The sequence below is a fragment of the Schistocerca serialis genome, unplaced genomic scaffold (assembly GCF_023864345.2).
Source record: "Schistocerca serialis cubense isolate TAMUIC-IGC-003099 unplaced genomic scaffold, iqSchSeri2.2 HiC_scaffold_863, whole genome shotgun sequence".
Lineage (NCBI taxonomy): Eukaryota > Metazoa > Arthropoda > Insecta > Orthoptera > Acrididae > Schistocerca > Schistocerca serialis.
In genome coordinates, this window is record NW_026048478.1 from 1,122,911 (window position 1) to 1,136,323 (window position 13,413).

General features: G+C 41.7%; 1 protein-coding gene across 1 annotated transcript in view; it reads left to right on the forward strand.

The window, feature by feature from the left end:
* The window catches only part of LOC126452441 (methyl farnesoate epoxidase-like), a 159,424-nt gene that overhangs the window by 139,683 nt on the left and 6,328 nt on the right, over positions 1 to 13,413 (forward strand). The window contains exon 7 of the mRNA XM_050091071.1: positions 125 to 242. Within this exon, the coding sequence (XP_049947028.1) occupies positions 125 to 242 (118 nt within the window). The remainder of the gene's footprint in view (positions 1 to 124; positions 243 to 13,413) is intronic.

Consider the following 13,413-nt stretch of genomic DNA (forward strand, 5'->3'; position numbering starts at 1 on the left):
GTGAATATGATTCATAAATAAGCAAGACCTTGACCATTGTCACATGTTTTATATAATTCACATAAAAGTGTTGTATGAAAATCAATGTCTATGAAATAATAATAGGAACATTTGTTATTTGTAGATTGGTTTACACCAGAGCTGCTATTATGGAATCACAGAGAATGTGTTACGTCATACCAACACGTGGAATTCGACGGGTGCTAGAAGACACCACCCTACACGGCTGTAAACTTCCAAAGGTTAGTATAATAATGTGTCGCATGGAAAAAAATATAACGCAAACATGGGTGAAAATCTTATTGCTGAGAAATTTTCTCAGAGTATCAATTTCTTCCATACAAAATTCCAGGATTTCAATAGTTGACTTTTTACGTTCAGATAGTTATTGTGACATCTGTTTCAGTAGACGTATATGGTCTGGCTAGCCAACGATAGTCTAGCATTGACTGTATTACAGGGTTACGGCGATGATCAACATCTTGGGCAAAACGACATCTCGTTTGCGGGGACGGTAATTTGCTTATTGTACCGTATCTTTTTTTGACACAATCACTTTCTTGTGATACAGTCACATCAGGTTTCGGCCTTCAAAGGCCATCTTCAGAAGCTATGGGCGGCATTTAATGAGCAGGTGTCCTTGCGTTGGCAGCTCACGCGTTGACAACTAACTGAGGTGCGACACATATGCGTTCTACACTCGCAAGTTACCCTGACGTCGTAGAGTAGCGAAAGATAGAAACTGAGTTGGAGTAAACATGTTGTCATAATAACTATATTCCTATAGTCCTTCTCGAAGAAGTAACAAGGTTTCTTTTTCATGTACTTCATTTGTCACAGCACACAGAGCAGGGGCACAAACAGAGATTATAACAAATTAACACCTTGTTTCAACCTCAAATGGAGCTCAGATCTACCTAAAACGTAATGCCGCAAGAACACAAACCAAAGAAGCTATTAATGATACATTAGTAGCAAACAGCGGAACGAAGTGTGCTAAGAAAAGCAGAATTGGTGAGCTGAAAGAGATAGAAGTAGTTCATACGGTAATCAAAGTAACGTATTACCATTCGATTTCTCTTAAAATATACACTGGTCAGCCAGAACATTATGACTACCGACCTACTATCGATACGAACCCGACGATAGCATCGTCACGTGGTGAGGGATGACTGCTAGTCAGACACACGCACTGTGCATGTAGTATCAGTGAGCATGCTGCCATGTGTATAATGGGGAAGGCATATGATTTATCTGAATTTGACTGAGGACAGCTTATCATGGTCCGCAGGCTCGGCACGAGCATTTCGGGAACTGCTCGACTTTTCGGGTGTTCGAGGAATGCTGTGATGAGTGTCGTCAACACGTGGCTAAATCTAGATGTAACCAAGACCAGACGTCGCGTGGCCGGACAACCACCCCACGTCAAAGATGTCGGATGTCGTAGGGTGTGCAGACTGGTGAAATAGGGCAGGCGGCGAACTGTGTCGGAACTAAAATCAGACTTTAATGCTGGGCAGAGTACAAGTGTGTCTGAACACATAGTGCACCGAACACTCCAAACGATGGGCCTCCGCAGCCTCCCATGCAGGTGCCGACGTTAGCACCACGACATCGGCACTTTGACTGAAATGGGAACGTGACCATTGGTTCAAATGGTTCAAGTGGCTCTGAGCACGATGGGACATAATTTCTGAGGTCATCAGTCCCCTAGAACTTAGAACTATTAAACCTAACTAGCCTAAGGACATCACACACATCCATGCCCAAGGCAGGAGTCGAACCTGCGACCGTAGCGTTCGCGCGGCTCCAGACTGTAGCTCCTAGAACCGCTCGACCATTTCGTGACCATTGGCGCTGGATGTTGACTCAGTGGCAGAGCTTTCCATGATCTGACAAATCTCGATACCTTCTTCATCATGCCAATGGGAGGGCACTAATTCGTCGACTCCCATGGGAACAGCTCCTTGACACCTGTCCTGCAGGACAGAGACAAGCTGGCGGCGGCTCCATTATGTTCTGGGGAATATTCACATAGGTACACATGGGTCCAGTGGAGCTCGTGCAAGGCGCCAATAGGGCCAATGAGTAACGTACACTTGTTGCAGACTACGTACACTCCTTTATAACAATCATGTTACCTGACAATAGTTGCATTTCTCAACAAGACAATTCGCCATGTCACAAGGCCAAGAGTATGATTGGGTTTTTCGAGGAACACGGGGGCGAGTTCCAATTTATGTGTTGACCCCATCCCCCCTTGCTCAACAGATTTGAACCCGATCAAATACATCTGGGATGTGATTGAACATGGCGTTAAAGTTCATCGCCCACCCCCCTCCCTCCCTGGAATTAACGGGAATTAGGTGACTTGTGTGTGTGTGCAGATGTGGTACCAACTCCCTCCAGCGACTTACCAAGGCCTCAGTGTTTCCAAGCCACGAGGCGTCGTTGCTGTTATCTGTGCCAAAGATGAACATACTGGCTATCAGGTAGATGGTTATAATGTTTTGGCTGATCAGTGTAACTGATTTGAAGGTTGGAACCATGTTGTCGATCCATCGCTGGGTATTTAGTTTCTCAGAACAAAATGAACTTTTATTGCAGTATTTGTTTTGCACATTAGCCAGTCTCGGTCTGCTGCGATTTCAAATGCGGGTGTAATATAAAACACTGACGTTTATTGTTGTTGATTGTTATAGCTACACTTCAAAATGGTCAAGAAACGAAACTGGGTTATATACTAAACGAATGTTGATGACATAGTTCAGCTTTCATAATAAATTGTACAGCCTATGATGGAGAAAGCGGTTTTTGACCTGCATTAAATATCTTGATACTTTGGATCTGAGTGTGAGGATACTAAGTAACTGATTTGGCTCATTTGATTTTTCTTGTATGTATCCGTTCCATGCAAAATAAAAGCCTGACCCGTTGTTCCTAGGTATTGTGCCAAAGAGGATTACACGAATCATCGCACTAAGTGATATTTCAGCCATTTGCAGGAGATCTCTTTCTGCAATTACGCCTAGAAGAACACCCAAAAGTCATTGAAGGCCTTTTTCGTTTGTCTAGCAAACCTATTTAAAAGAATTACAAAAGCATTCTCGCAAGGACAAGGAGGCAGCATTACCACACCCAAACAACACATGATAAAAACCTTTTTTTCGTAGTGACAATCTCCTTGGTTTTACGTTGTGTTCCTATGCTCGCAGAAAGTAATAATTAACAGAGATCGGCTTCTTGCAGGATCACATTTTTAAGTTTATTTTCACGACATGTTGCAGCACAGCTTAGCAAACTGAATTAAATATGCTCACAGTGTGTAAATAAATTTATTCTATTTAAGACCTATAAATTAAAGTTATACACAGTATACAAATTAAAAAGCAAAATCTCGTACAAATTCATTGCAACTAATGTGAGAGCTGCACTGTCTTGTCTATAAAGTCTTATTTGTACAAGACATTCTGAACTTTATATAAAGCATCATCAGCGGTCAGTTTTGTCTCCCGCATTATTTTCACGTGATCTTCTATCCATAGGCGTTTGTTTAATTTCTAGCACACTACACTGGGATTACATACAATATTTTCTCGTTTACATTTTTGTATACATCCACATTCACGTCGTGTACTTTGTGTAGGTACTTTGCTTTGATCCTATCGTTTCGTTGTTTTGATTGTGGTAGTGTATACTATTTCGCTATGTGTTCCAAGTCCATTAGTACTTCTTCCCGTATAATAATTCACACATGTACCAAGACTGTTTCAAATCGTTTCAGGCATTCCAGAGTTACAATGGAACACCCAAAGATGTGTAATATCGTACATAGACGACATTTTGTGTTTTCTGAGAATATCTATTACATTCACGAGTTTATACTGAAAGCGTTTAGAAGCTATGTCCCAAATAGTGAACTGACCCTTGACTAATTGTTTCACTGGCCACACTCAGGTGAGAGTATTCGACGAAGATCTGTGTACAAAATAACCACTTTATGCAGCATTTCGGATTCACTCGATCAATTTCAGGTAAAGTGAATCATGGAGAGGGGGGAGGGGGATAAGTAGGGCACTGGCCATTCTGGCAAAAAATCGCTTAGTCAGCATCAATCAGACAGCTGAGGCAATTATATATGTAATATTCCGCTTACAGCAGCACCAGTACTTCCTTGTCTTGAAGGTAACTACACACCAAGGCCAAGAAGGGGAGGGGGTGGAGAAGGGGAGGGGGTATGGGACTGGTAATTGTGTCGTATCAGCATCAACAGTACCTTATCTCCAAGCCCATACCAGGAATCAAGACTTCAGTAGAAGCACATCTAGCTATGTGTGAATGCATGTAGTGGGAGGGAAGGGGGAGACCTCCACAACCTGCCCCCTCCCCTCTGCCTCGTACCCTGTACCTATGTGACAGCCAGATATGATAAGGAATCTGAATTGCCTAAAGTACAGAAAAATTTTGTCAACAAGGTTTCCATTATTGTCTTCCAAAATTCCTGGCTCATGAGTCACATTAGTAAAATTCATGAGAAACTGTATATTATTCGCCATGGAAAATTGGAATGATTAGATAGCATACTTCTCTATAAATAATTAAAAAACAACATTTGCTTATAAAATACAAGTAATAAATTAGGAATTCAGGTTTGTTAAAATGAGTTTCATCTTTAATTCTATCCCATAAATAATGGAAATGCAAAAAAAATCAAGTCGTGTATCACATCCCAGTTTCTCTTGTCACCAGCAGGTGGCTACACTGCGACAATATAGCACACTTCAATCTTTGAAGCACAATTTCTTTGAGGTTAATACTGCCACCAGTAGGTGGCAGAACTGTATAAATGTGGATAGTTCGTTGTTTTGTACAATGGGTAGTTCTCACTATCACCAACAGAAGTTTCAACTGTTAAAACGCAACAGAGTCGAAAATTAATTATTTTTCAATATCTAAGATGTTGAAATATTCTAAAATGTCTGCAAATTACATAGGGAGTGAACAAAGTGCGATGTTTACACAAATTATCCAGAGCCCAATTGAGGTCCAGTACATGAAACACAATTAATGTACACAATATTGCGAAAATATGTCAATGTGAAAGAAAGTGCAAGTTAATTCCATATACGCACATATTTGACCATTTAGTGCCGAAAATTGTGTACTCCAATGCTAGATATCCATACTTAACAACTGACATTTTAGAAGGCAAGCCTAAGGATTCTGTGTCATAAAAGTAACCTGACCAAACTTACAACTGCAGGAAAATGTGTGTTAGCTAAACACTATGCTAAACAAGCAAACATGTAAAAAAACTCACAGCCTGAGTGTAACTAATTAGACCTATTTTTGATGTAAATCATGTTAAACCCCCAGATTAAATATTTCCGTATTTAAATTGTTCACAAGCACCAGTTTAGGAGGGACAAAGATAATGCATCATGTTATTCACTAAAAAAATATAATTGATGCTATTGATTGCCAGTTATTGCTATTATTCTAGATGAAACAACGTTTACTAAAAACTACATATAATAACAGCAATTTGCAGTCAGATCCATGGTGGCGAGGGTCTCTAAAAGCTTTGTAGGCTGTATTATTTTCTGCAAGTATGAAGTCACAATATTCCAAAAATTCTGCAAAATGTTTCAGCAACACAAAATGTGTGATGTTTGCATCGAGTATCTCGACGTCTATGATGGCACAATATTCTAAAATGTGCTGGAAAAATGTACTATTTACGTTGTAGGAGTATCTAAATACAATACAATTGTCTACCAAGAGAAGGAAGAAATAAATTGCTTTATTACAATATAGCCGTTACACTACAGAACAAAAGGAACAGTTTATAAACACTCGACCAAAAGTGGTAACAGTAAGAGATGCGACATTTCCAGAGATAATCTCAGAGTTAATACCTCTGAGATAAAGTAAAATACTTATCATTTATTATGAGATGTTTCACACTTTTCAAGCCCAAATAAGCTCCAAAACTTAAATACTGCTGCATCTAATGCGTCAATATAACTCATTAACGTGCATGCTCATCGCAATACATGCAAGACTTCTAGGGAAATTCAAGCAAAACTAACATTGTATTACAAGTAAGACTGCTCATCTTGCAAACACAATGAGGCATCAAATATGCCTAAGGCCTATTGCAAGACATTTCATGATCACCAACCACTGCTATAAATGAATTCCGAAACCCATATCGAAGAGAGGTTATTGGCTGTAAGGTACAGATATGTAAATGTAGATTCAGAATTATTTGGGTTCTAAAATTTAGTGGGTCATAAACAGAAATTATATCAGAAATTCTACCAAACCTTGACGCCGCCTCAGCTGCAATACACACACAACATCAAGTCCTCAACCATATCGTACATGTTAGGGTCTCCAATAACAGTCTTACAAAGGGATCAAACACATGATCCATTCTGTAGTGGTCTCCAGCCTAGTATTACCACGTTCTTTAGCCAAGGGAGGTGTAAAAGTTTTCTGTAGCTGCATGTCTGGATGCTTTATAAACTCTATAAGTAGGTTAACAATAACTTTGTTCATTCCTGCTCTTATGATTTGACATATAAATGTATAATATAGGGTTTACTATAAAACTGGAGGTCATTCAAATTAAACACTCAACTCCAATTGTGTCATCATATAACATATCCCTATGTGTCACTGTATATGAAAGATATCACCTCCAAGTGCCCAAGTGCACATCACTCTCCACCTAGGAAGCTTTATAGGCCCACCAAATCAGGCTGGTTCTGCTAATATAGATTCATAATGCAGTGTCCTGAGACAGGATAGTAAATGAATCCGTTGATAACATATTCCACATAAAGTGGGGATTAATAGTAATGTAACAGAATAATTTAATGGTAAACTCTGCGATTTGTTTATGAAAGAGTGCCAAATCGCGACAGTCAGACTCCCCCACTGACAGTATTGTGAGGAGCAATATTTCTCCATTTTTTAATATACAGTCGATAGGCAGCACGGCTATACCAGAACTAATACGCTCACAGAAACCAACCACATCAGACAACATTTAAAGCCTTTTTTGGGCGTTCGTGTGATCATTGGTCCTTTCAGAGAGACGAATGTGTGGGCAGGCCACTTGCCTTGTACTTATACTAAGGTTTATTTCAATATCCTGCAGAACCCAATCCTCCAGATCTGGTGTATGCACAGTCTGTAACCTAGCATCGTCTGCTGAAAGGACTCATTTTCACACAAACTCGCAAAAATGGCTTCAAATGTTGTGTGATGTGGTTTATGTCTGTGAGGATACTTGTTTTGGTATAGCCGTGCTGCCTCTCGACCAATTCCATCTGCTTGGCCATATGCAAACACCATCTCAGCTTATTCCCAATATAAATACCAGACCATTTGCGCTGCTTACAGTACGCTGCATCTGTTATACAGCCTGCAACCCACAAGGACTAAACAGCACATGATCACAGGAAATTTCACTTGTCAGCTCCTCCTATCATGGCAATGGCGCATTTCTGGACAAATGTTCATAGGACATTTTTTCTTCACTTTTCCGTTCGGAGTCTGTCCCTGAAGTTTGTCGGTTTTGTTAATGCTCATCCTCTAAGAACACTGTAAAGAACCTACCACCTTACAACTCAATAGTAGCATATACCAGTGGTGACATAAAGATTGTTTGATAATGTGTGTTTCCAAATACATCAGTACCTCATAGTCTCTTTGAGGGGAGGAAAACCATTTTGTCTCACATATCCACAATAGCAGCCTTTATAACAGGGAACCACACATCTACCAGTAAAGTCATATGCTTTGCAGGGAGTCTCAGAGAGCCAGTCCTAGCACCGACGAATTCTTGTCAGCATGTGGCTATACACTTTTATAATAATCTCTCTTTCGGGTGCCCCACTATTTATAGGGCGCATGCAAGGGGACTGTGCAGCAAGGATATCATCTTTTTCTCAGAATGCATACTGACACGTGAATTTCTGTGGATATCACTTATTCAGGTGTGACCAATAGCTGTCATGAAGAACAGAACAATGTTATCACACAGAAACGTATGGTGTATTTCTGTGGAAATAACACACATGGTGTGACGAGAAGCTACACTCACTCCCATGACCATGACTCTGTTATCCATTGTTCTGCAACTGTTGTGATCCGGATTGACAGTGCACAGTGCCAGTGCTGCAAGACTCCTCTTGGTATCAGCCAAGGCTGAGAACCTTTAACTGTAGACTTGGCATTGTGCGTGGTTGCACTCTCTGCTGCAACCGAAGAGCAGGCAGGACTCATGGTTAGCAGCTGCAGCTGCATAGCATTTACTGCAGACTTGAACGCCAGAGGGCCCCCAGCGCTTCTGTTGAAGTCTTCTACTCTTTAAATGAAAAATACAGTTTTGTTTAAAAGAGGGCAATTTATTTATTGGCGGACTATGTGATGATACTTTGCAGAAGCAACTACACCACAGCCGACCACATGCAGTTTCATATGGTCGCATTCAGCCTTCGCACTCGCACTAAGCACAACACACTTAACAGCTAACGCCTAACATTTGACACCTAACCCCTGATACCTAAAACATAGTGCCTGATGCTTAATGCCTAACGCCTAATTCCTGACACAGTATATTGTCCGTAAATGCACCGTTATATGACCAACGTCCAGTGCTTTAAATATTACACAACACACGCAGCTTGTATTAAAATGATGTGTAACATAGACATGATATGATCTATTTTCTATAAGCACACACTCCTTCCATCGCTATTCATAACATTTCCGGCCTTTTTTTTTCTCCAAATACTCCATATCTCCATTCTAAGATACATGAGGAAAGACATGAAATGAGTAACAAATAGCACAGTGCAATGTTGTAGCACTGTTCGATGTTTTACCACAAATACACCGCTAACACACACTAAAACGAGTAGCATAACACGATAACTTCGTTTAACATTAAAACCATAAGGTGCAGATAGATGCTCGCTAGCCACTAAATAATATATATAATGACACTTATACAGAATACATGCCTCTGAAAGTCATCTACACACAGCTGCTGCAATAGTTAGATCCCTCTCAGGAAAGTGTTAAGCTGACATCAGCGAAAATCAGTTTGTACTGGGGCTATACACAGCAGGTTATTGTTGTGTCTAGACAAGACAGCCTAGACACAATGAGAGGAAGCCGAAAGGCACGCGCTTAAGCTCACGCAGGCTGGCGTGAGGTCTGAAACAGGATACGTAATGAATGCTATAAAGAAAAGTACGTAGCTTCTGGAATACTTAACTTTAATCCACATTTGTAGAACATCGCTCTTGATGATACATTAATAGAATCTCAATATCAATTGAATACGGCGCCTTGCTAGGTCGTAGCAAATGTAGCTGAAGGCTATGCTAACTATCGTCTCGGCAAATGAGAGCGTAGTTGTCAGTGAACCGTTCCTTGCAAAGTCGGCTGTACAACTGGGGCGAGTGCTAGTACGTCTCTCTAGACCTGCCGTGTGGTGGCGCTCGGTCTGCAATTACTGACAGTGGCGACACGCGGGTCCGACGTATACTAATGGACCGCGGCCGATTTAAAGGCTACCACTTAGCAAGTGTGGTGTCTGGCGGTGACACCACAGTTATCTACCTATTCAGATTAGTATTCCGAACCTAGATTGTCTGAAGTGGAACAGCGGCATTCTGGTAATAGGGAACACCTCATCCTGTCATGACAATACATGCCAAGATTCCACATTATAACCATTGTAGCATTAACACAGGTATAAATCAGGCATAGAAGCAAGGCATCCAATGTAACTCACAGGTAGGCAGATCGAACTAGAGAATTTGAAGTCAATGGTCATGTGATCAGTGTAGTTAAAGATACACTGCGGTTCATAAGGCTTGAGACACAGATGAAGGCATCTACCTGTAATGTACAGTACGTTTATACCACGATACCCATGCAGTCTGCAGTTTTCTCGACGAGTATGGAGGTGGGGGTCCTTTAAAACAGAGAGCAGCTGTACACAAAGATATTAATGTACGCTACTGGCCATTAAAATTGCTACATCGAGAAGAAATGCAGATGATAAACGGGTATTCAGTGGACAAACATATTATACTAGAACTGACATGTGATTACATTGTCACGCAATTTGGGTGCGTAGATCCTGAGAAATCAGTACCCAGAACAACCACCTCTGGCCGTAATAACGGCCTTGATACGCCTGGGTATTGAGTCAAACAGAGCTTGGATGGCAGCTTCAACACGATACCACAGTTCATCAAGAGCCAGTTGCTCAGCCACCATTGACCAGACGTTTTCAATTGGTGAGAGATCTGGAGAATATGCTGACCAGGGCAGCAGTCGAATATTTTTTGTATCCAGAAAGGCCCGTACAGGACCTGCAATCAGCGGTCGTGCATTAACCTGCTGAAATGTAGGATTTTGCAGGGATGGAATGAAGGGTAGAGCTACGGGTTGTAACACATGTTAAATGTAACGTCCACCGTTCAAAGTGCCGTCAATGCGAACAAGAGGTGACCGAGACGTGTAACCAATGGCACCCCATACCATCACGCCAGGTGATACGCCAGTATGGCGATGACGAATACACGCTTCCAATGTGCGTTCACCGCGATGTTGCTAAACACAGATGCAACCATCATGATGCTGTAAACAGAACCTGGATTCATCTGAAAAAATGACGTTTTGCCATTCGTGCACTCAGGTTTATCGTTGAGTACACAATCGCAGGCGCTCCTGTCTGTGATGCAGCTTCAAGGCTAACCGCAGCCATGGTCTTCGAGCTGATAGTCCATGCTGCTGCAAACGTCGTCGAACTGTTCGTGCAGATGGTTGTTGACTTGAAAACGTCCCCACTTTTTGACTCAGGGATCGAGGCGTGGCTGGACGATCCGTTACAGCCATGCGAATAAGATGCCTGTCATCTCGACTGCTAGTGATACGAGGCCGTTGGGATCTAGCACGGCGTTCCGTATTACCCCCTTGAACCCACAGATTCCATATTCTGCTAACAGTCATTGGATCTCGACCAACGCGAGCAGCAGTGTCGCGATACGATAAACTGCAATCGCGATAGGCTACAATCTGACCTTTATCAAAGTCGGAAACGTGATGGTACGCATTTCTCCTCCTTACACGAGGCATCACAACAACGTTGCACCAGGCGACGCCGGTCAACTGCTGTTTGTGTATGAGAAATCGGTTGGAAACTTTCCTTATGTCAGCACGTTGTAGGTGTCGCCACCGGCGCCAACCTTGTGAGAATGCTCTGAAAAGCTAATCATTTGCATATCACAGCATCTTCTTCTTGTTGGTTAAATTTTGCGTCTGTAGCACGTCATCTTCGTGGTGTAGCAATTTTAATGGCCAGTAGTGTATATTCCTGACAAAATGCTCCAACCTCCAAACTAGTCGAGAAAACTAAAGGCTGTATGGTTATCATGGTATAAACATTTGTTACAGAGAGATGCCTGCATCTATAGCTGGAGTAGCTCGAGCCTTACAAACTGCAATGTATCTACTACTACACTGAGCACGTGATCACAGCCTTGCAATTCCCTAGATGGTTCTGGCTACCTTTGAGATAAGAGCAAGAGATTTAAATTCATATGTGGCAGAGAAGATTTGTAGGATATAATGTGTTGGCTGAGTGGATCATGTTCGAATACCAAAACTCAAATAAAATTAAAAAGAAAACAGAAAAACGCCCTTGATGTAGATGTGTAGGGCCTGATGGCACTCCTGTTGTAAAGCTTAGTATGGACAGATTCATTGTTGAAACTCATTGCAGCAATTTTGTGTCGCAGACGCTTTACGGCAGACTTTTTCGCCCCTCCATCCGAAGAATCGTAATCACATGCTTGATTGAAGGAAAGCAGATACCGGTAGCTGAAAGTTGAGTCTCGGCTGCGATGCTGCAAAATTTCGTTTATATAAACCAGCCAAGGAAAGGGGAGCTACTATGCACTGTGGAATCCGAACCACAGTCTAATTGTGCTGTATCCCCACTTCCTTGACGGGTGAATGACAGGTTTAAGCGCAAAGTAAAAAGTGCTCTTACTGGGATTCGATCCCACAACTTTCCGGCAACTAGCTGCAGAATCTGGTGCTAGGACACAACGCCATATACATATTTGTTTGCGCTTGCTGCTTTCTCGAGTCACTGCTTTTCCCGCGAGTTGTGACGGCTGATCGCTCGGTGGATTTGGCATCGTCATCGTTTTCGCAATGGCGAGATACTTTAATTCACATAATTCAGTCAATTTCTACGAAATATTTATAAATTGTATACAGATACCTTCTTGATGAATCGGTTTATCGAGTAGTCAAACCTAGATCAAAAGCCGTACGCCACTTCCCGTGATTAGCCTTCATATATAGAAGGAAGCGGTTAAAGGCGCTGCAGTCTGGAACCGCAAGACCGCTACGGTCGCAGGTTCGAATCCTGCCTCGGGCATGGATGTTTGTGATGTCCTTAGGTTAGTTAGGTTTAACTAGTTCTAAGTTCTAGGGGACTAACGACCTCAGCAGTTGAGTCCCATAGTGCTCAGAGCCATTTGAACCGTTTAGAAGGAAGCGAGCAGGCGACTTCACTTTATACGGCGTGAGTCAGGAGGAAAGGCATATGCTTTGAGGGTGATAGTGCTAGTGATTCCGAACAAAAAACTTTAAATGAGCGTATGCGCTTTTCTTAACTACGTCCAAGATACAGCAGTTTGAAAATCTTGGGTGTGAGCCGCATGTCATGTCCTTCACCGACGCTCACATGTAAAAACAACCAAAGCGACAAAAGGCCACATAGCGTTGTTTTTACTTTTCATAGGTCATTTTTCTGAATCCGAACCTCTTTTTCCACACACACACCCACATTGATTTAGCGAGCCCACTGCTTCCATCAATTGTCTTCCGATGTATCTTCACAGCAACTGACTTGTACACCAGTTGGGCTGATGCATCTCCAATTGCAGATATTTCGACACAAACAATGGCCGAGACATTCTTTACTCATTGAACTCTTCGTTCGTATTTTACGTGCATGTGTTCAAATAAAGGACTTCATGAACGAGCTCATATCAGTATGACAGTTGCTTCCTACAAGACTTGCAAAATGTGTTGTAGTCGACAGTGGACATTTTTAACATCTTTTGTGTTGTAATTAAACATATCATTATATCAAAATGTCTCATTAGCCGGCATCTGCATTTGTTCTGTTCCCCATTGTTTTCATTAGTTTCTCCTGAAACAGTTAAGAACAGGACATATGTTCAGAGGACACTTTTTGTTCAGAATGACGTATTCTAACACCACTCAAAGTATGTACCTTTCCCTCTGACTTACCCTCTATACGCATTGAGGAGACGCAAAATAAATGTTTGAAAGTTTTACTGA